Source organism: Gymnoscopelus braueri (genome assembly GCF_963280865.1).
Source record: "Gymnoscopelus braueri genome assembly, chromosome: 1".
Lineage (NCBI taxonomy): Eukaryota > Metazoa > Chordata > Actinopteri > Myctophiformes > Myctophidae > Gymnoscopelus > Gymnoscopelus braueri.
Window position 1 is genome coordinate 50999621 of NC_137603.1, and position 21512 is coordinate 51021132.

Below are 21512 nucleotides of genomic sequence, written 5' to 3' on the forward strand. Positions count from 1 at the left end.
TTCGTGGCGTTGCCGTTGTGTTGTGTGTGTGTGAAGCCCCGAAGCGTTCACCCAGTGGCTACTAATCCCATAGCCTGTGGGGACCGTAACCATGACAACAGAGCCCATTGGCCGTGGCCACACTTGCAGAGCGTAACCGTGACGACAGACCCCATAGCTGGTGGCCGTGCATGAACTCCGAATTTTCGCTGAATTCACACAAAAAACACTAATAAAGAGCTTAACACATTGTGTGCCAAAAACGGTCCGGACCGTTTTTGAGAATCCAAACGAGGAGCGCCGAAAACGGTCCGGACCGTTTTTGACCCAATTTTATTTTTATACGTGGGGCCCACGTGGAGTGCTCTAACGAAACTTTGGGATCATCCAAGGAGTTTCTGAGAAGGAGAGGCCGGATGTGGATCCATGTCATTCCGGTCGGCTTTCCAATGTTAACTCCTTGACTAAAAGCTTAATATCTCCATTTCTTTTTAACGTGGTGGAAGCGAGCCGTTTTCGATCGGCGATCACTCTGCAATGGAGGATCGCGTTAGAAATATTATTGTTCCAGGCGTTAGTCGGGACCCTCCGCCGTCTCGCACGCACGCTTTGTTTACATGCACTTCCGCGTCGGGGCTTCTACAGCACAAAACGTATCAACGTAAGTGGATGGAAGAATAGCAGGCACTGAACGTATAATATTTTAATAAACCTCTGGCACCCGATGTGTTAAATGTGGGTAAAGTGAAAAACGGGCTACCTGACTGTCTCCATATGGTAATGATCAATGCCTGTGTGCAAGTTCAGATCAATTGCTCAACCCACTGAGGAGAAAAATGCGGATTAGACAGACTTACAGAGAATGGTATCTTTTTGAAGGCATGTTATTAGAGATCACTGCCGAGTCGACCCCTGCTGCAGCGCAGTGACTCCCCATGTTGTCATGTTAGGGACCACTGCCGACCCCTGCTGCAGTGACCCCCCATGTTGTCATGTTAGGGCCCACTGCCGACCCCTGCTGCTGTGACCCACCATGTTGTCAGCTGATAGTCATCAGAACCCACCACTACACTTGTCATCTCAGATTCCACAGCACACTTGACCTAGCCTCATGGCACACCAGTGTGCCTTTGTCCGTGTACGGACATATTGATGACCACTTAACCTTCCAGGCTGTAGGGTAGTTTCAGAGCATATAGCCTAGTAGTATAGTGTCAGATTTCTCTGATGTCAGCTAAACAAAAGATCCTGCTCTCTGGAATGTGTTACCATGTGGCCCATGTTTGGGGTTATTTTAACTCTACTCAGGCTTTTGTGAGCACCCCAGACAGTTTTTAAGTTGATTGATTCAGTATTCAGATATTTGATATTCATTTAATCAGACAACACCCCCTTCCTATACCATCCCATTGTAACTTCAAATTCCATTTTTTTATGCGCCGGTGAAGCGTACATTTTTCGCATTGCCCGCAATTTCAAATGAATGCTACAGGTGTTCACACATGCCTCATGGATACAGAACATTTACATTAAAACATTTTCCGGTAATCAAAATTTACTTGAGTAAAAGTACAAAAGTATTAAGTGGTCAGATGGGTGGGCCGCGAACGCTTTTGAGATTTTCAAGTGGGCCCTGATACAGAAAAGGTTGAGAACCACTGATCTAATGAATGAATAGTTTTATTTTGGTCTTAAGCCATTGTACAGAGGTTATCACAACAAACATTACAAAAACAATACTTGGGCTAAAAAGTTGGAAGCTGAAGCCGTAGTAATGCCTACCCTTTTTACCAGATGATATATTTAAAACGGAAACAATAACAAAACATGGATACGAAAGACAAAAACAAACAAATCTATAGAGGTTTAAAAGCCAAAGGAGACAATTATTTACTTTACAATAGGCCTACAGGCAATCTTTAACCTTTATGAATTTAAAGCATTTGCTAGGCTGCTTTTTGTTGTGCTTTACTTATTGAGGTCCTATGATCTAAAATGTAAATTCCCCCTCGTTAAGCGCTTTGCTCCCATCCTGGTTCACACACACACACACACACACACACACACACACACACACACACACACACACACACACACACACACACACACACACACACACACACACACACACACACACACACAGACGGTGCCCACCCAGCGCTGCCCTGACCCATTTCACTGCATGCAGGACATTTGCATGAAAGGAACTGGAACTCTATGCCAAAATAAACATCAATTACGGCTGTCAAACAGCACCAAAAACAGCTGCAAGCTTTGAACAGCTCGAGCAGCAGGCTTCAAAAGCGGGCCGTCTTTAAAGTGACTGCCTCACATGCACCAAAGGCCAGGCTGGAATTAGCTCAGGCTAAGGATAAAAACAAAAATCACCTCTGCTAATGAACTCACAGCATATATTTTAAGTAACTTGAAAATCCCTCCATTAGCATAACACATTTTGCTTTCTATAGTTCACCCCCCTTTCCATAGAATCACCATTAATGCAAGGTGATTGGGTAGCAATGTGCTAATGACATTATCATTACAAATATAGCTTTGCAGCTGACACTCTCATCAAAAGACACTTACAATGGGCACACGGGACGAGAACATGACATACACACAAAATAAATAAACAAAACATAAGAATCAGAGAAAAACATTTAACATTGAAGTAAGTTAAGGGAAGTCTCTATGGCTAATGGTGGTATAAATAGAACATACATCTCTTACAGAGAAAAGCAAGCAAAGCATGCTGTAGATCTACATTTATTTTCCTCTCCTGGTGATTTTGTTGAAAGCACAGGAAGAGCCCGAGGGATTTGTCAATACATATTTCTCGACTGGTTCTAATCTTCTCTTGTTCATTTGCTCATACTAAGCTCTGTTTACTGGAAACGGTTCCAGTATAATTACAGGTAGCATAGTTTAAGGTAATTAGATGTTTTATTTATATAGATTTAGGATAATAAGGGCTGGGTTGTTTGACTGTATTGTATTGTCATGTCATGACAATAGTGTTTGTTTATTTATTGTGCTGTCACTCTGTGATCTGACATGTTATGTTGAGTGTAAGAGGACCAGAATGGAAATAAGTCTTTGACCTTATTGTGTTTCATCCTTGGAGGGTTTAAACTATAATGTTATAGCTTTTCAAATAAACTAAACTAAAGTAAAGAGTTCCTATTGAGCGACTGCCATGTTTCATTACTGTTTAAAAACATTACATTTCCCTGGCCGTATTGGTTTATGCCTGAGATTTTGCTGTTGTTCCACAATGTGTGCAATTGCAGTGAGTTTGGAGAAGATTGTTATTAGTATAGCAAACACTTAGAGATAAGGTGAAGATAAATATGGAATAGGATAAGAAACATGGATTTTCAACCAAATGCTTGCAGAAGTTGCATTATTGTTATGGTTAAGTATGATATAAAGATGTGGAAAACTGTACCTCCTTCCATACACTTGGGAGTATCAAGGTACTCCCTTTGGCAAGATTATCAATACCTTTGGAATTATGTCCTCAGTAGCTTTTAATATTACAGGGGTTTATTAGCATCCCTTCCAAATGTAAACGGTCTAAATTGCAGTGTGATTACTCTCACAGTAGTAAAGCCAAATCCCTGTCAGCCTCTGAGAAGTTTACACCGTTCACACCACCGGCGGGGTTTATGCAAGCGCATTCATATTCCAAAAAAGATCCAAGATAAACACTGGGTTTCGTAGCCTGCATTTCACTTGAAAAGCAGGCCCTCGTGGTCTCTTCTCTCTAAAACATTCAAAGTCAAACAAATGTTCACATCACTTGACACAAGGGGTCGTGCCAAACAAATTACCAAATTAACAAGTACTGTAAGGTAGAATGTACAAAGAAAGGAGAGGGGAGAAGGAAAAAAACAACCTCTGCTTGCTTTGATCTGACATCTACAGGAGGAATTATCTCTTGCAAAATGTTAATGTTACCTTTCATATTACAGATTAGCCTCCCCTCCTCAAAAAATGTGAGTGTTCTCAGATGGTCAGCGTTAATTCTGACCCACTTAGGGCGCTTTGATCCGAAACCCCCTTTTCTACAGATCTTCGCTGCAGAAGTTCAAACTGATTTTGTCATTGCCGACCACAGCAGCCTCCTCGTATAGCTATAAGCTCCTCCAAGCTGCTAAAGCTGCTGACAGCCACTGGAGTTAAAAAGGGCTTTAATACTGATGACCAGCCTGGGTGACGACTGGCTGCTAATAGGCAGTGGTGGAAGAAGTACTCAGATTATATATATATTTTTCACTTTACATAAAAGTATTAATACCACAATGTAGAAATACTAGCTGTTAAAGTAAGTCCACTATTCAAAATTCACTTGAGTAAAGGTGCAAAAGTATTGGCATCAACCCCTAAAGGGATATTTCACTTTCAAACACGTTTGGGGTAATTTTAACGTCTACTCTGGCTTTTGTAAGGACCCTAGACAGTTTTTAAGTTGCTTGATTTAGTATTTAGATAGTTGGAGTGTTTTTTGACATTCTTGTTGTCTCAAGTCTGCCCTAACTCCCTCAATTGGGTGAGGTTTTTAGTAAACAGCAGGCTCTCTCTCTCCCACCTCACCGACCCTATGACTGCGCTATTGAGCTGCTGCCTGACGTGCCGCTGCCTGGGAGCCGCCTGTACAACCTCTCTCGCCCTAAACGTTTGTCTATCGAGAATTATATTCAGACGTCCCTGGCTGCTGGCCTTATTCGACCCTCCTCGTCACCTGTTGGAGCAGGTTTTTTTCTTTGTTGGGAAGATGGATGGCAGTCTGAGGCCCTGCATCGATTATAGAGGCTTGAACAATATCACAGTCAAGAACCGTTACCCCCTTCCACTCGTCAGCTCAGAGTTTGAACCCCTTGAGGGAGCTACCGTCTTTTCTAAGTTGGATTTGCGTAATGCCTACATGTACCACCTGGTACGGATCCGTGATGGTGACTTGTGGAAGACGGCATTCAACACCCCCCCTAGGGCACCAGTAAAGCAGACCAGTCGGGTCTGTCCGAAGTAGGAGGCTGGGAACGTCCAACCCAGCTCCCCCGAAACTGCTCAGAAAGAAGTCTGAGTGGGCGTATCCAACTGACATACGTGCGCCCGTTCAAAAAGAGAGGAGCAGGTCGCAAAGAGTTTCAGTTCTTACTGCCAGGATCCAGGCAAAGAAAATGCCTCTCCTTGGTTTCGGCTGAAAAAATAAAAAAGAAGGTGAAAATAAAAGAGATACTATCTTCCCTTCTCCACCCTCTGCACAGGGTGAGGGGGCAGCTCGGTGTAGCCTAGGAGCAGCAAAAAGAGAGAGTGCTGCCCCACGTCCTTCCCCAGCAGTGGCTGAGCGAAGGCCTCAGTGGACCCAGGGGGCTGCTAATGAAGAAAGAGCAGTCCCACTGGAGTCTGGCAATGCCAGCAAAGGAACACTGACAAACGAACTGTCATTCACACTGTCACCCTTTGAGTAGGTGGCAGTGTCATCAAGAAAGCCAAGTCACGCTGAAAGCGGCCTAGCAGCAGTGACCTGTTCATTTGACAGTTTTGCCCAGAAATAATTTCCAAAATGTATGCAGTTATGATTGAAGGACTTGAATAACTTCCATGATGATGATGATGTATTAATGTACTGCCAAAACTACAGTATACCTCTAAGTTAATATGAAATGAGGGGGACATTTAATGAAAAAAGGGGAATGCAAGCTTTCTTCAATCAGGATGTGTTCACCACTTAGAATATATTTGTACTTAGTTGTATAAGGTTGTCGCCCAGGAATGGCTGAAATAGCCGAGCTACGAAGTTGATAAGCAACTGAGCTTGTAGATCTGCTATTTCACTATTTTTGGAGCGTTTAACACTTTGCTCAAATGAGAAACGCTGGGTTGAAAGGGGTCAAAGTGGGAGGAGATAGAACACGTGAGTGTTCCAAACAGATGAGCTTGTAGAGTTCATTTTTGAATGTAGAAAGCAACTAGTCAAATTGGGATTAAGGAAAAATCTCAAAAGTGAAAACTAGTGGGAAGAATTGTTGTTGTTGTTGCTTTTGATGTAAAGTTAATTTGGGATCCAATATTAGTTACAATTTCCAAAACAGAAGTATTTTACTTAAACAATTTGAATTCTTAAAAGTTTTAAAATTACAAATTGGGGGACTTATGTTGGGCTGTAAGATGTTCAGAGTATGGGATCGGAGCCTTTTACAGACAATGTGTGATGTACATAAATGTGTGAAGTATGTAACTTTTATGCTGAGAATGTAAGCTGTTACTAGTATGGGATTGGAACTGTTTACAGACACATGAGAAGGTGGTTGTGACTTACCTGGATTGGGACTCGGTAAGTCAAGTGGGAGGTGTAGAATTATCCGGGCTTTCCAGCAAGGAAAGTGTGCGTATAATTATTGCCATGTTATATGCGTGTATTTTCTGCTTACTTTTTTTTTTTATAAACTAAAGTGAATCCAAAGCAGAGGATATGACGTAGGGGTTGCATGAGAGAAACAGGAGAGAGTTGATTGATTAGATCAGATAAGGACAGTAGCCACTGTTATGGAACAGTGCTGCAGTATAAAGCTCTGGGGTTTTATCAAAGCAAGTCGTGACATCATCACTACCCAGATAGTTTATAATCAACCGCCTGCAGTGTCACATTCAAGACAAGATTGCTCACTCACTGCTAGTCGCTCTGTGCCATCCTTTGGATCAAACGGGCAGACATCACTTATTTTTTTGTAATAACCTTGTAACTTAATAACGTTTTCAGCTATGACAGAACACGAGAGTCTGGAGTTTGGTAAGGCTGACTTTGTTCTTCTGGACAACGTTTCTATGGAAGAATTCATGGCCAACCTCAAACTTAGGTTTGAGAAGGGGAGAACCTACTCCTACATCGGAGAGGTGCTGGTCTCCGTCAATCCATACCGTGCAATGAACATCTATGGGCATGACACCCTCGAACAGTACAAGGGCCGGGAGTTGTACGAGAGCCCGCCGCACCTGTTTGCCATCGCTGATGCCGCCTACAAAGCCATGAAGAGACGAAACAAAGACACCTGCATTGTCATCTCAGGAGAAAGTGGGGCAGGGAAGACTGAAGCCAGCAAGTACATAATGCAATACATCACTGCTATCACCAACCCCAATCAGAGGGCTGAAGTTGAAAGAGTGAATAATATTCTGCTCAAATCAAACTGCGTCCTGGAGGCCTTTGGCAACGCCAAAACCAACTGCTGCGACAATTCCAGCCGATTCGGCAAGTACATGGATATCAACTTTGACTTCAAAGGAGACCCCATAGGTGGTCACATCAGCAACTACCTGCTGGAGAAGTCTAGGGTTATCATCCAGCAGGAGGGAGAGAGAAGTTTTCACTCATTTTACCAGCTGCTGAGGGGAGGTCCTGAGTCCCTCCTTCATTCTCTGCACATCAAGAAGGATCCAACAACCTACAACTACATCAAAGTGGGAGGTCATATCAAGTCTTGCATTAATGATGGTGCAGAATTCAAAGCTGTGGCCGACGCAATGAAAGTGATTGGCTTCACAGGAGATGAGATCCAGACCGTTTACAAGATCCTGGCTACCATCCTCCATCTGGGGAACCTGATGTTCGAGGTGGACGACAGAGATATGATACTGATTAAGAACTCCAAGGTGGTGTCCGTGATTGGGGACCTACTGTCAACCAAGGTGGAGAACGTGGAAAAGGCTCTGCTCTACCGCACCATTGCATCGGTCAGAGACATCATTGACAAACAGCACACGTTCCAGGAGGCCAGCTACGGACGAGATGCATTAGCCAAGGCCATGTATGAGCGTTTGTTTTGCTGGATCGTGGGTCATATCAATGATATCATTGATGTGAAAGACTACGATTCCAGAGTCCACGGGAATAACACAATCATAGGAGTGCTGGACATCTATGGCTTTGAGATCTTCAAGAACAACAGCTTTGAGCAGTTCTGCATCAACTACTGCAACGAGAAACTGCAGCAGCTCTTCATCCAGCTGGTTCTGAAACAGGAACAGGAGGAGTACCAGAGAGAAGGCATCGCCTGGGAACATATTGACTACTTCAACAATCAGATCATCGTAGATCTTGTGGAACAGCAGCACAAAGGAATCTTCTCTGTGCTGGACGAGGCTTGCATGAATGTGGGCAAAGTCACTGACGAGGTCTTCCTGCAGGGACTCAACAGCAAGCTGGCAAAACATGCACGTTACACCAGCCGCAAGGGTTCACCCACTGACAAGAGTTTGAAGTTTGACAGAGACTTCTGTATAAGGCATTATGCAGGAGATGTGGTGTACTCTGTAGTGGGTTTTATTTATAAGAACAAAGACACTCTCTTCCAGGATTTCAAGAGACTGCTGTACAACAGTTCCAACCCTGTGCTGAAGGCAATGTGGCCGGAAGGCAAGCTGAGCATCACTGAGGTTACCAAGTGCCCCCTGACTGCTGGCACCCTCTTCAAGAACTCCATGATCTCATTGGTGGAGAACCTGGCTTGCAAAGAACCCTACTACGTGCGCTGCATCAAGCCCAATGACATCAAGACCCCTCTGCTGTTTGAGTATAAGCGCTGCCAACACCAGGTGGAGTACATGGGGCTGCTGGAGAATGTCAGAGTTCGTCGTGCTGGCTTTGCTTACCGACAGACTTATATCCACTTCCTACAAAGGTATAAGATGATCTCAGAGTTCACGTGGCCCAATCATGACCTACAGTCGGACGAGGATGCAGTGAGGAGGCTTATGCAGGGCTGTGGCTTCGACCATGACGTGGCCTACGGCAAGACCAAGGTCTTCGTCCGCACACCACGCACCCTCTTCAGCCTTGAGGAGCAGCGCACTGACATGGTCCCAAAAATCGTCGTCATCCTTCTTCAGAAGATGTGGCGCGGTGCCATAGCCAGAATGCGCTACAGACGGATGCGTGCTGCCCTCATCATCCTGCGGGCTTACCGCCACTACAAAGTCAAGTCCTATATCCGTGAGGTCAACCAGCGTTTCAAAAACGTACACTCCATGAAAGACTATGGCAGGCATGTCAAGTGGCCCACACCACACAAAGTCCTCTGCAAGTTTGAGGAGGCCCCCCTCAAGAGCCTCTATAACAGGTGGTGGGCATGGACACTGATCAAAGGGCTGGATCCAGAGGAGGCCCTGCAAGTGAGGGCCAAGGTTTCCACCCTGGAGGCGATGAAGGGTAAAAGGTCAGACCTGGGCCTGCAGAGAGCCTGGGAGGGGAACTACCTGAAGCGAGACAGCCCTAGAACAGCTTCTTTGTTTACACTGGTATGCAGCGAACTGCAACGGAAGGACAAGTTCACGAGAGTTCTGTTCTCCTGCAACGTACGCAAGATCAATCATTTCCACAAGGCGGAGGACCGCACAGTGCTGATCACCGACCGCCACCTGTACAAGATGAACCCCCTCAAGCAGTACAAGACCATGAAGAGCATTCCCCTCTACAACGTGACAGGGTTGAGCATATCCCCAGGGAAGGACCAGCTGGTTGTGTTCCACACCAAGGACAACAGGGACCTGGTGGTGTGCCTGCAGGGCATGGTGCCCGCCACCGACAACCGCATTGGAGAGCTGGTCGGCATTCTACTCAGCCACTTCGAGAGCGAAAGGAGGAAGCTGCTGGTGAACATAACCAGTCCCATCCAGTGCAGCATGAATGGCAGGAGGCGCGCTGTCATCGTGGAGCCCAAGATCAACCAATTACAGCCCAACTTCACCAAGATGCGGTCATGTTACATTCTGGCTGTGCCCGTAAACTAAGCACAGACGGGTATGAACAGGTTTACCAAGCAGGCCAAGATGATCTTTCATGCCTGATTCACTACCATGCCAAAAAGTTGACCTTGTAATGAACACTCACCTATATTGACTGATCTTGTGGTTATGTTAATTTATGTTATGCTTATTACTTTAATAAATATGTTTTGGATATATTTCAATTGTGCCTGAGTCTTCCCTTTGTTACAAATGTGAGCCAGTTGTAACACAGTAAAGGTGGTCAAGGAGTAAAAAACAAAACAAATCAAAAGCCAATAGTGTATCATGTATCCACAGCAAAATAAGATAATGATTATGACTCTTCTTTACAAGACGTTCAGCAAGTCTTTAATTACTTACTTGATTTCTTACAGTCACAAGTATTTAGTCATTGTATTAAAGGTAGGGTAAGTGATTTACTTTGGTTAAAATAAGTGTTAAATAGCTCTATATTCTGAGTACTCATTGCTATAGAGTGTTTGCTCAATAAAAGGAGTCTTGCATGTCTCTCCAGCTCTTTAATAAACAGAAAAAGCATTTTCAGTGCTCTCTCTTGATTGGCTTAACGTTTGTCACCTACCTGAAAATGTACTATATTCTGTTTACTAAAGAGCTGGAGAGACCCCTGTGATTGAACAAACGCTCTGTAGCAATAATTACTATCAGAATATAGTACTTTAACCTTTTTAACAACAAAAACAAAAAAACTAAAACATATCACTTACCCTACCTTTAACCACTTAAACCCCAGGATCCATATTCTGAGGGAAAACTTTCGCAGAAAATAGATCGACAAGCTCACAATGTGTTGCGCTATTTTCAGCAAAGATATTTAATGTAGAGTGAAAACAGAAAAGACACTATCATAGAACCCTGACGGACTCCTCAACTATATGGGGTTTAAGTGGTTATGGACATCTGCAATGATGCTCTTTTGAAAACCTACCTAGGCTAGATGGTAAGTGAATTGACCTTCAGTCCGTATACGGTTTAACCACTTGGGCCCTATATACTTTGTTGACCACTACTTTTCTCCCTCAAAACCAAATCTCTTCACTGAGGGTAGCCGATCTATTTGTACAAGCTCACGTCATGTCACAATGAGACGTTTTGTGGGTTTATGATCTGCTTTTGTTGGCCCTGTAGGCAGCAGAAGACTTATTGCCAGTAACATAACGGCCAATGTTTCAGGGTTTATCAGTGTCTGAGGCGTAATGCAGGGAAAATAATTGATTGTGGAGGATTTGTTGAGCATGTCCCAAATTGTCTTTTTCTGGCAAGTGCTAAAACCTTTCTCTAATTTAACTTCTTCATCTAGTCCTTTCTGCTACACTGTCTGCATTGATAGTACTCCGCAAGTGTTAATTATGCAGAATATATGAAAACAGCATGAAATTTCGGCACAGCACAAATGGATGCACTTTAAGGATACACAAAGGCATGTTAGCTCTCTAACAGCCAAATGAAACTCACTTTGGACTCACTTTCGCCCCTGCATTATTTCAGGCTATGGTAAATGATGTTTTAAGGGACATGCTTAACTATTTTGTTTTTGTTCACCTAGATGACATCCTTGTTATATCAGAGTCTTTAGCTGATCACGTCCAGCATGTACGCCTGGTCCTTCAGAGGCTTCTTGAAAACCAGCTTTTCGTGAAGGCAGAGAAGTGTGAGTTTCATGTGCTAACCACCTCCTACCTGGGCTTCATCATCTCAGAGGAGCAGATGAGCATGGATCCTTCCAAGGTGACGGTGGTCTCAGAGTATCCAGAGCCAACCTCCCGCAAACAGCTTCAGCGGTTCTTGGGGTTGGCAAATTTCTATCGCTGCTTCACCAGGAACTACAGCCGCGTTGCAGCCCCTCAGACGGCCCTCACCTGAACCACGACCAGGTTCAAGTGGCTGCTGCCTTCCTAATGCTGAAGAGACTCTTCACAACTGCTCCCATCTTGGTTCAGCCTGACCCCTCCCGGCAGTTCGTTGTGGAGGTGGACGCCTCTGATGTCGGGGTCGGAGCTGTTCTTCCTCAGACCAGAAGCTCCATCATTTCGCCTTCCTCTCCCACAAGCTTGATGCTGCTGAGAGGAATTATGATGTGGGGAACCGTGAACTTCTGGCTGTAGTCCTAGCCTTAGTGAAGTGGATACACTGGCTGGAGGGAGCCGAACACCCTTTCGTGGTTTGGACGGACCACTTACCTGGGAGATTGAGTCGGCCGTTCTGGTGGCCCAGCGTGCCCAGCCAGATCCAGGCACGGGTCCATCAGGCCGTTTATTCGCCCAAAACTCGGTATGCTCTAGTGTTCTCCAGTGGGCGCATGCCTCCCGCACCATTGAGGTCCTTCGGCGTCACTTCTGGTGGACTTCCATGGAGGTGGATGCCAGAGGTTACGTGGCCGCGTGTTCAGTCTGTGCCCAGAACAAGACCTCTAACTGAACCAGCTCTGGTCTCCTTCGCCCTCTGTGGTTACCCTTGGTCCCACATTGCTGTGGATTTTGTCACCGGTCTGCCGCCTTCCGAAGGTAACACAGTTATAGTTTCTCTAAAGCTGCTCACTGCAGACCACGTTGCGTTGCCTAGCCACCTCCCATCAGTCTACCTGGACGTCTCAGCTTGTGTGGGCAGAGTATGCTCACAACTCGGCGACTAGCACGGCTACCAGCTTGTCTCCCTTCCAGTGTTCCCTGGGCTACCAACCCCCTCTATTCCAAGTCAAGGAGGGGGACATTTCCGTCACCCCCTCCTCCGTCGCTGTCGTCGAGCCTGGAGGACTGCTCGTGCCGCCCTTTTGCGAGCATCCCGGCAGAATGAGAGACATGCAAATCAACAGCGGGTTCCAGCTCCAGTTTATCAACCTGGACAGAGGGTGCTGATGCAGATATGGAGATGTGGAGCTTTTTTCTCAAGATTTTTCTCTCTCTCTCACTGCTTCTCTCTCTCTCTCACTGCCTCTCTCTCTCTCTCTCTGCCTCTCTTTCTTTCTTTCTTTCTCTCTCTCTCTCTCTCTCTCTCTCTCTCTCTCTCTCTCTCTCTCTCTCTCTCTCTCTCTCTCTCTCTCTCTCTCTCTCACTGCCTCTCTCTCCCTCACTGCCTCTCTCTCTCTCTCTCTCTCTCTCTCTCTCTCTCTCTCTCCCTCTCTCTCTCTAACTGCCTCTTTCTCTTTCTCTCTCTCTCTCTCTCTCTCTCTCTCTCTCTCTCTCTCTCTCTCTCTCTCTCTCTCTCTCTCTCTCTCACTGCCTGCCTCTTCCTGCCTCTGCCTTATCCCTTGAACCCGCTTATTGCTGCTTGCAGCTATATTTTCTTCTTATTTTTCTCCTAGATCATTACAGGATAGGCTCTTTTATTCCTTTTCATGAAAAATGATGAAGCTCGCAGATTATCTTGTTGGCTCTTGTTTTGCTCTAGCTATTTTTTTTGCTCCGACAGAATGACAGCCCGCTTCATGCCAGCCTGCCTCTTGGAAAGTGTGACTGTCTCACGGTGATTCTGGGCTGCTGTGTTCTGAGCCGGCGCGTCGGCAAGGATTCAGCAATGTTGCTTTTTACAGTCAGTCACCATGGCTGTGCAGTGGCTCTCACATGTAGGGCTGCCAACTACCTGAAATTCAAATTAAAAGACACCCGGCCGGGCGTCCCTTATTTCTAAGAACAATAGGGGATGCCCAAGGGGGACAACGCCTGTTGCAAGTTAATGATGTCATTTGTCGATGTGTGGTCTGGCAATAAACAATCTTACTTAACCTTAACATAACTAAACAAGGGAACCAGGATACCTGGTACTGCCAGACCCCTAGTGGTTGAAAGATCAGAGCACTACGTCACACTAAGCTTGGCCAATCAAAAAGAGGACAGAAGACAGACCTCTTTTATGCCCATGTATGGACGAAAACGTTTGGAGAGGGGGACCAAACAGAAGATAGACCTCTTTTATGCCCATGTATGGACGAAAACGTTTGGAGAGGGGGACCGAACAGAAGACAGACCTCTTTTATGCCCATGTATGGACGAAAACCGAGGGACCGACAAAGCCTCATGTAGGCCCGACCCCCTGGGTCTGGCAAAAACAACTTAATACTTTCTAAGGTTAATATGAGCATAAAAATCACACCCAGTGTGAAGTGGGCGGTGTGGTCATCACAGTGGTCATCACAGTGATGGAAGCTCACTTAAATAAAAGTGTTTTTTTAAAAGTGCATAGTCCTATTTATAGGTTATTAATGTCATCATGTGTCTCACTAGCCAATCACAGTGCTGAATAAAGTCAGCCAATAGAGTCCGCCAATCACAGTACAGCTAGGGGTGTACTAATGTAGAGGGGTGTACTATTATGGGCCAATCACAGTGCAGGAAAGGGTGTACTAATGAGGTGTCCCAACCCCACTTATAGGCGCGGCTACAGCGCCATATAATATGTTTTTATTGGCACATGCATTCTATAGCGCTGGACCACACATGGACAAATGACATCATCAACGTGCGACGGGCGTTGTGCCCCTTGAGTAAAAGATGAACTATTTCTAAAATAAAGAAATTATAATGTATTGAGGCATATCCAGGGATCCTTTCCCTCTCATTGTATTTATATAATTTTTTTCGTATATTATATTAACCACTTGAACCCAAGCATCCATATTCTGGGGGTAACATTAGGCAAAAAATAGCAGATCTACAAGCTCACAACACTTGCCAACTTTTGAGCTAGATTAGATTGGCTATTGTTGGCAGAGAGATTTGGTGTAGATCGAAAAAAGCGGTCCAAGTACAGAGACAACTCAACCAGGTCCAGGTTATCACGTCTAGGGTTTAAGTGGTTATAACAACCTATATGTATATGAGCTGTTTGAACTTGTAGGATGTGTGTCATTGACTGATTCCCCCCCAAAAAAAGGAACAAAGTGTGTCCCTCATCAGTTTAAGGTACACGTCTTTTAGTTGCCAAATAAGGGACGATTCCGTATTTCAAGGGACGCGGTGGTGGAAAGTAACTAAGTAACTAAGTACTAAGTTAATTTACTTAAGTACTGTACTTAAGTAATTATTTTAGGTATTTGTACTTTACTTTTCAATTTCAATTACTTTTCCAATTTCCAATACTTTTACTTCTACTCCACTACATCTCAGAGGCAAATATTGTACTTTTACTCCACTACAATTATTTGAAAATGTTAGTTACTAGTTACTTTTCAGATATAAATTATATTATAAAACATGCATTAACCACTTTAGCTCTGTTTTATACATAGGCTATTTGAAAATAGCCGATCTACAAGCTCGCATCGCGACGCGTTGTGAGCTTGTAGATCTGCTATTTTCAAACATTTTAGTACTTTTACTTTTGGTACTTTAAGTACATTTTGATACTAATACTTTTGTACTTTTACTCAGGTACATTTTGAATTCTGGACATTTACTTGTAACAGAGTACTTCTACATTGCAGTATTGGTACTTTTACTCAAGTAAAACATTTGAGTACTTTTTACACCACTGCTCATCAGTTCAATAAGGGACACGTCTTTTAGTTGCCAAATAAGGGACGATTCCGTATTTCAAGGGACGGTTGGCAACCCTTACTCACACATACATGGCTGCGTGACAGCCAACAAAGGATCGTCTCACACCGGCGCCGCAAAGAGGTAGTAAATGTGATTAAAAGTGCAGATAACGAGACACAAACATAAAAGAGAGCTGAGAGTTGTCTCTCTGTCTGTCTGTATGTCTGTCCGTCCATCCATCCGTTCGTCTTTCTGTAGTGATCTCTTCACTTGGACGGTCTGTCTCTTTTGCTTGGAGAGCTGCTTGCTGTCAGCGCACCTCACTTCAAGAACCGTAACCACTAACCACCACTTTCAACTCCGTTCAGGAATGTGTTAGCACTCAGTCTACGTTTACTTAACCCAGAACATAGACTCTTAGTCTCTCTGGTGTAAAGATTTCATATACTGTGTACTCTCACCCTTCATCGTTGACTGATTGTTCACAAGGTCCTTTCACCTGCGGGTACCAGTTTCAGCCCCCCACATGGAGATCTTGATTAAATAAACTATTACATCTCACTGGGGAACATGATTCGCACAGGGAGAGAGACCTGCTTAACAAAGCCATTTGTCTTGATTTAAATACTCTGCACGAAAAGTAGCTACAAGTTAATTGATTCCTTCAACAGCTGTTGAATACTTGGTTGGATATTTGGTCGGGCCTCCCGGTTTCCCTTTGCTCTCTGACAAACATGGAGCCCAGCTAGGCAGCAGGCAGCTTGGGTTTCCCACACAGCGGTCCCTACAGCGCTGGACCGGTGCTGCTGCTTTTTTCCCTGAGAATGGAATGTTCCCAGCTCTGCTACGAAGGAAGCGCAAAAGGCTTTCAACTTCCACACAAATATGCAAGAAATCTGCTAAGAATTTATGTTTCTCCTCTGGGTCACATTTACACATTTGTGGCTAATGAAAACCCATTTGCTGTGTGTTTCCCAGTGCTTTGGAGTGCAGCCCCCTAATGGTAATTAATTTATTCCTCGCACAAACTCTGTGGCAATTACAACAGTTCTGGGGAGAAATGAAAGAGACTGCTAACATGTTCTGCATTAATAGCATAACCTCCATTTGAACAAAAAGCAGAATTGGTGATTCCTTTACCATAGGGACTCCTCATTAGCAACAAATATGTCTAGTTATTGCATTTGTGGCCTTGATATCCCCGTTTGACTGTGCAATTACAATGAAGAAAAGGACAGGATACTTTATTTTACCCAAATTGTTCAATGTTGAAGCTCTAAAGACAGATGATTGGAGTGTAAATAAGTGTCCATTCAACATCATTCTTTGATTCAAACAAGAGGGGGGGCGAACAAAAAAACAAAACTTTAAAAGCTGTTTTATGCTAATGTCAAGCTTAATTGGCATTAGAGAAATTGCTCTGGCATGCTGAGGGGGCTCTAAGATTAGCCAGAAGAGAAAGAACAAGATAAAGCCTTCAAAAGGCCCATTTCAGAGGAATTACGGTTCCCTTTGAACATCTTCCAAGTTTTAAATACATTAAAAGCCTGTTGGCATACATGTAAATTAAGCAGCACCAAAGTGTTCCAAAAAGAATTCACGGTGAATAAGACCAATGGGTAAAATACATCCCAGGGGGAGACGGGGCAGGAATCCTGCCATCTCCCAGAAGCCCCCCTCTATACTCGGCCTTTCTTCTCCCTGTCCATTCTGTCTCTCGTCTGCTCGGCCAAGAGTGGCTTAGCTCAGATGAAAAGAACAACGGCTAGGAGCTCCCTTGGCAGCAGCAGCAGCAGCGGAGCCATCACCCTGTCCAGAGAGCGCCACTGATGGAGTTTTGTGTACAGCAAGAAGCACAAAAGGCTGTTTTGCAGCCCTTCGGAGCTATAAGCAGCATGGGCCCTCCTCCATACCCCCTACCCTACCTAATTCCTCTGGCCAATGGGGCAAACCCTGGTGGAGCTCGGTTATCAAGGGCCAGAGTGCCCCCACTCACTCCTCGCTCTCATTCCTCCATCCTTAAATGAATGAATGTAATGATTTTGCTTGTTATTCAGAATCATTTTTTGCTTATTACACAGTACAGTGGAGGGAAGCAGAAAAAGAGACTAGAGAAAGATGAGGTGACATGGGACACAGGTTATGAGCCAGATAAAATGTCTCAATGCTGGTCTCAGGGCAGCTTTCAGCCTTCTAGGTATATATATGCAACAATGTTAATTTGCTGCTCCGAGGGCAGTTTCTCAATGCTGCTCTCAGGGCAGCTTAAATGATACACATACAACATCATTAACTTGCTGCTCTGAGGGCAGTTTCTCAATGCTGCTCTCAGGGCAGCTTAAATGATTCACATACAACAACATTAATATGCTGTTCTGAGGGCAGTTTCTCAATGCTGCTCTCAGGGCAGCTTAACATTCATTTTCTGCTCTGAGGGCAGTTTCTCAATGCTGCTCTCAGGGCAGCTTAAATGATACACACACAAAATCATTAATTTGCTGCTCTGAGGGCAGTTTCTCAATGCTGTTTCAGGGCAGCTTAAATGATATACATACAACAACATTAATTTGCTGCTCTGAGGGCAGTTTCTCAATGCTGGTCTCAGGGCAGCTTATAGCCTTCTACTGGTGTATATATATGCAACAATGTTAATTTTCTGCTCTCAGGGCACTTTCTCAATGCTGGTCTCAGGGCAGCTTATAGCATTCTACAGGTATATAGATGCAACAATGTTAATTTGCTGCTCTCAGAGCACTTTCTCAGTGCTGCTCTCAGGGCAGCTTAAATGATATACATACAAAAACATTAATTTGCTGCTCTGAGGGCAGTTTCTCAATGCTGGTCTCAGGGCAGCTTATAGTTTTCTACAGGTATATAGATGCAACAATGTTAATTTGCTGCTCTCAGGGCACTTTCTCAATGCTGCTCTCAGGGCAGCTTAAATGATATATACAAAAACATTAATTTGCTGCTCTCAGGGCACTTTCTCAATGCTGGTCTCAGGGCAGCTTAAATGATATACATACAAAAAACATTAATTTGCTGCTCTCAGGGCACTTTGTCAATGCTGCTCTGAGGGCAGTTTCTCAATGCTAATCTCAGGGCAGCTTAAATGATACACATACAACATCATTAATTTGCTGCTCTGAGGGCAGTTTCTTAATGATGGTCTCAGGGCAGCTTATAGCCGTTTACAGGTATATATATGCAACCATGTTAATTTGCTGCTCTCAGGGCAGTTTCTCAATGCTGCTCTCAGGGCAGCTTAACAACATTCATGTTCTGCTCTGAGGGCAGTTTCTCAATGCTGCTCTCAGGGCAGCTTACATGATACACATACAACATCATTAATTTGCTGCTCTCAGGGTAGCTTAAATGATATTTCATTTAGACACTTCGGCTCAGAAATAACCAGACAGTTAGTGAACCATTTACCATTTATTAACCGTATACCATATTAACCATTACTCATATATGCAATAATGTTGCAATCAAGTTTGGCGGTGTGACTCTGCTCATGTGATATTAAACGATTCCTGTGCAAACATGACACAGATCTCCAATCACAACCCCCTGAGCAGAGCATAACAGTAGCTATAACACAACAATAATCATATAACAACAGTACATACAAAATATAACACAACATAAACAACATCAATTTAACCCTTAATGCATACCACCACAAACAACCATCTATGGAACATCCCACCAACCAGAAGCCACAGGGAGGAGGCCGGGGAGGTGGAGGATTTTTTAACACTGACAGCTGACCGATCACACTGACAGCTAACACGTAGAATGAATAGAGAACTGAGGCTGCTTAAATGAACCTCCAGAGTTGCACTGTGGGTATGAGGGCGTGAGTGAGTTAACTGTAGCAAATGAGATGACAGGAGTTTGACACGTACTGACTTAAAGGAGTACGACTGAATTACTATACGAATGGGGGGGTCCGGGGAGTATGAATGAATATTATAAACATACTGCCCTCCGTGTCTACATGAACTATCGTGTCACTGGATTTCATTTAGACACTTCGGCTCAGAAATAACCAGACAGTTAGTGAACCATTTACCATTTATTAACCGTATACCATATTAACCATTACTCATATATGCAATAATGTTGCAATCAAGTTTGGCGGTGTGACTCTGCTCATGTGATATTAAACGATTCCTGTGCAAACATGACACAGATCTCCAATCACAACCCCCAACACACGCTCACTTGCAGTGAGCAATACAGCGCCACACCTTAATCTATATGAGAATGTTTATCAGTTAAAGCATCGAAGTGACGCAATTTCATTTAAATCCCTTTGAACTAAATGAAATATGCTACATGAATTAACTATGTGAGTGTCAGCAATGACGTATTTCCTTTAAATGCATACCGAGATGCCCTTCACATCTAAGCCGATATTCTGCGCCAGCAGCGACTATTAGATGCACATTTTGGCAAAACACTACTGTGTTTTGATGTTAAAGGAAATAAACTATAAATTATGAATAACTATGTGTATAGACAGCAATGTCAAATTCCCTCTATATGATGGCAGCAATGCAAACCCTTCAGGCAAGTCACGCTCGCCCGAGCGGTGACCTGATATAGACGGAATATACTATTTAGTGATTATCAATAATAACCCTACCTTCTAGACCACCATTAAGCAACGTGAGACCCAACACGACCAATGCTTAATGGTGTACCATAATAATACCACTGTAGCAACGTGAGACCCAACACGACCATGCTACTAGTGGCTTACCATACCTTAGTGATTTACCACCTACCATTAATACCACTGTAGCAACGTGAGACCCAACACGACCATGCTACTAGTGGTTTACCACCTACCATTAATACCACTGTAGCAACGTGAGACCCAACACGACCATGCTACTAGTGGTTTACCACCTACCATTAATACCACTGTAGCAACGTGAGACCCGACACGACCATGCTACTAGTGGTTTACCACCTACCATTAATACCACTGTAGCAACGTGAGACCCAACACGACCATGCTACTAGTGGTTTACCACCTACCATTAATACCACTGTAGCAACGTGAGACCCAACACGACCAATGCTACTAGTGGCTTACCACCTACCATTAATACCACTGTAGCAACGTGAGACCCAACACGACCATGCTACTAGTGGTTTACCACCTACCATTAATACCACAGTAGCAACGTGAGACCAAACACGACCAATGCTACTAATGGTTTACTATTATCCTAATACCACGATTAAGCATACGTGAGACCAAACACGACCAATGCTTAGTGGTTTACCATCCCTTAGATAACCTGACCCCCCAACCTGCGCTCTGCAAGCGCAACAATTTAACACACAATATCAATTATGCAACTCCTGAATTTATTCATAATTGATCACACATTAGCACTTATAGCTTTTTGAGCTGCAAGAATTTCATCCGTATTTAAACGAATATAGCGTTCGTAAGCAGCAGATGACCAGCGACCCATGGCTTTTAAAGTGGACGAAGGAACCAACGATGCTGCTGATGTTGCTGCACCGATCCGAAAGGAGTGAGGAGTATGCAGCTTGGGGCAGAGTCCACATCGCTGGCACACTGTACGCAGCCTTGCAGCGAACCACGCCCTTGACATGGCTCTCCCGGCATCCGTGACGAACAACGGTTCATCTCCCCCGGGATTTACCCGCCATTGCAAGTAGCGAGACATAGAGGAAAATGGACAAAAAGTAGTATCAGTTTTTACAATGAAAATTGATATCCCATTAGAATGCTTGACAGATTTAGAGTGCTTTAAATTAATAGAAAACATGTGAGGTTGAGAAGAGAAATCAGAAATGGCCAAGTCATGAGAGGGGTTAAAGCTCTCAGTGCACGTAGTGTATTCCCCGCATCTAAGAAACCCGTAGAAAGCCAAAAGAAAAACTGCTTCCAAAAGAGAATCAACGAAAGGACCAAAACACCCTGCTCTTAGTTGAGACACTAATTTATGCACCAGTGGAAGAATAAGGGGAAGACGTTTGTCATTGCCTTGGGGGTGTGCTTTCTTTAATCCGTTGAAGAGGAGCTTAATTGAAGGATCCCCGAGCAGGCTAACCACAGATGGGTTTATGCATCTTAAATGGAACTGCACACCGGCGACCATTGCTTTAACAGAGGAAGGCTGAAGTCTTTTTGATTCTGCGCAGTGGACTATGAATGCGCAAATCATAGAAATGTTAACCGGAAAAATGGAAACTGAAAAA

General features: G+C 44.2%; 1 protein-coding gene across 1 annotated transcript; it reads left to right on the forward strand.

Annotated features, from left to right (window-relative positions):
• Window positions 1-6747: 6747 nt before the first annotated feature.
• LOC308086539 (unconventional myosin-Id-like) lies at window positions 6748-9771 on the forward strand (the record flags this gene model as incomplete). The annotated part of the gene is made up of 1 exon (XM_080430116.1): window positions 6748-9771. The coding sequence occupies one exon, from the start codon at window positions 6748-6750 to the stop codon at window positions 9769-9771; it is 3024 nt and encodes a 1007-aa protein (XP_080286242.1).
• Between the last annotated feature and the right edge of the window lie 11741 nt (window positions 9772-21512).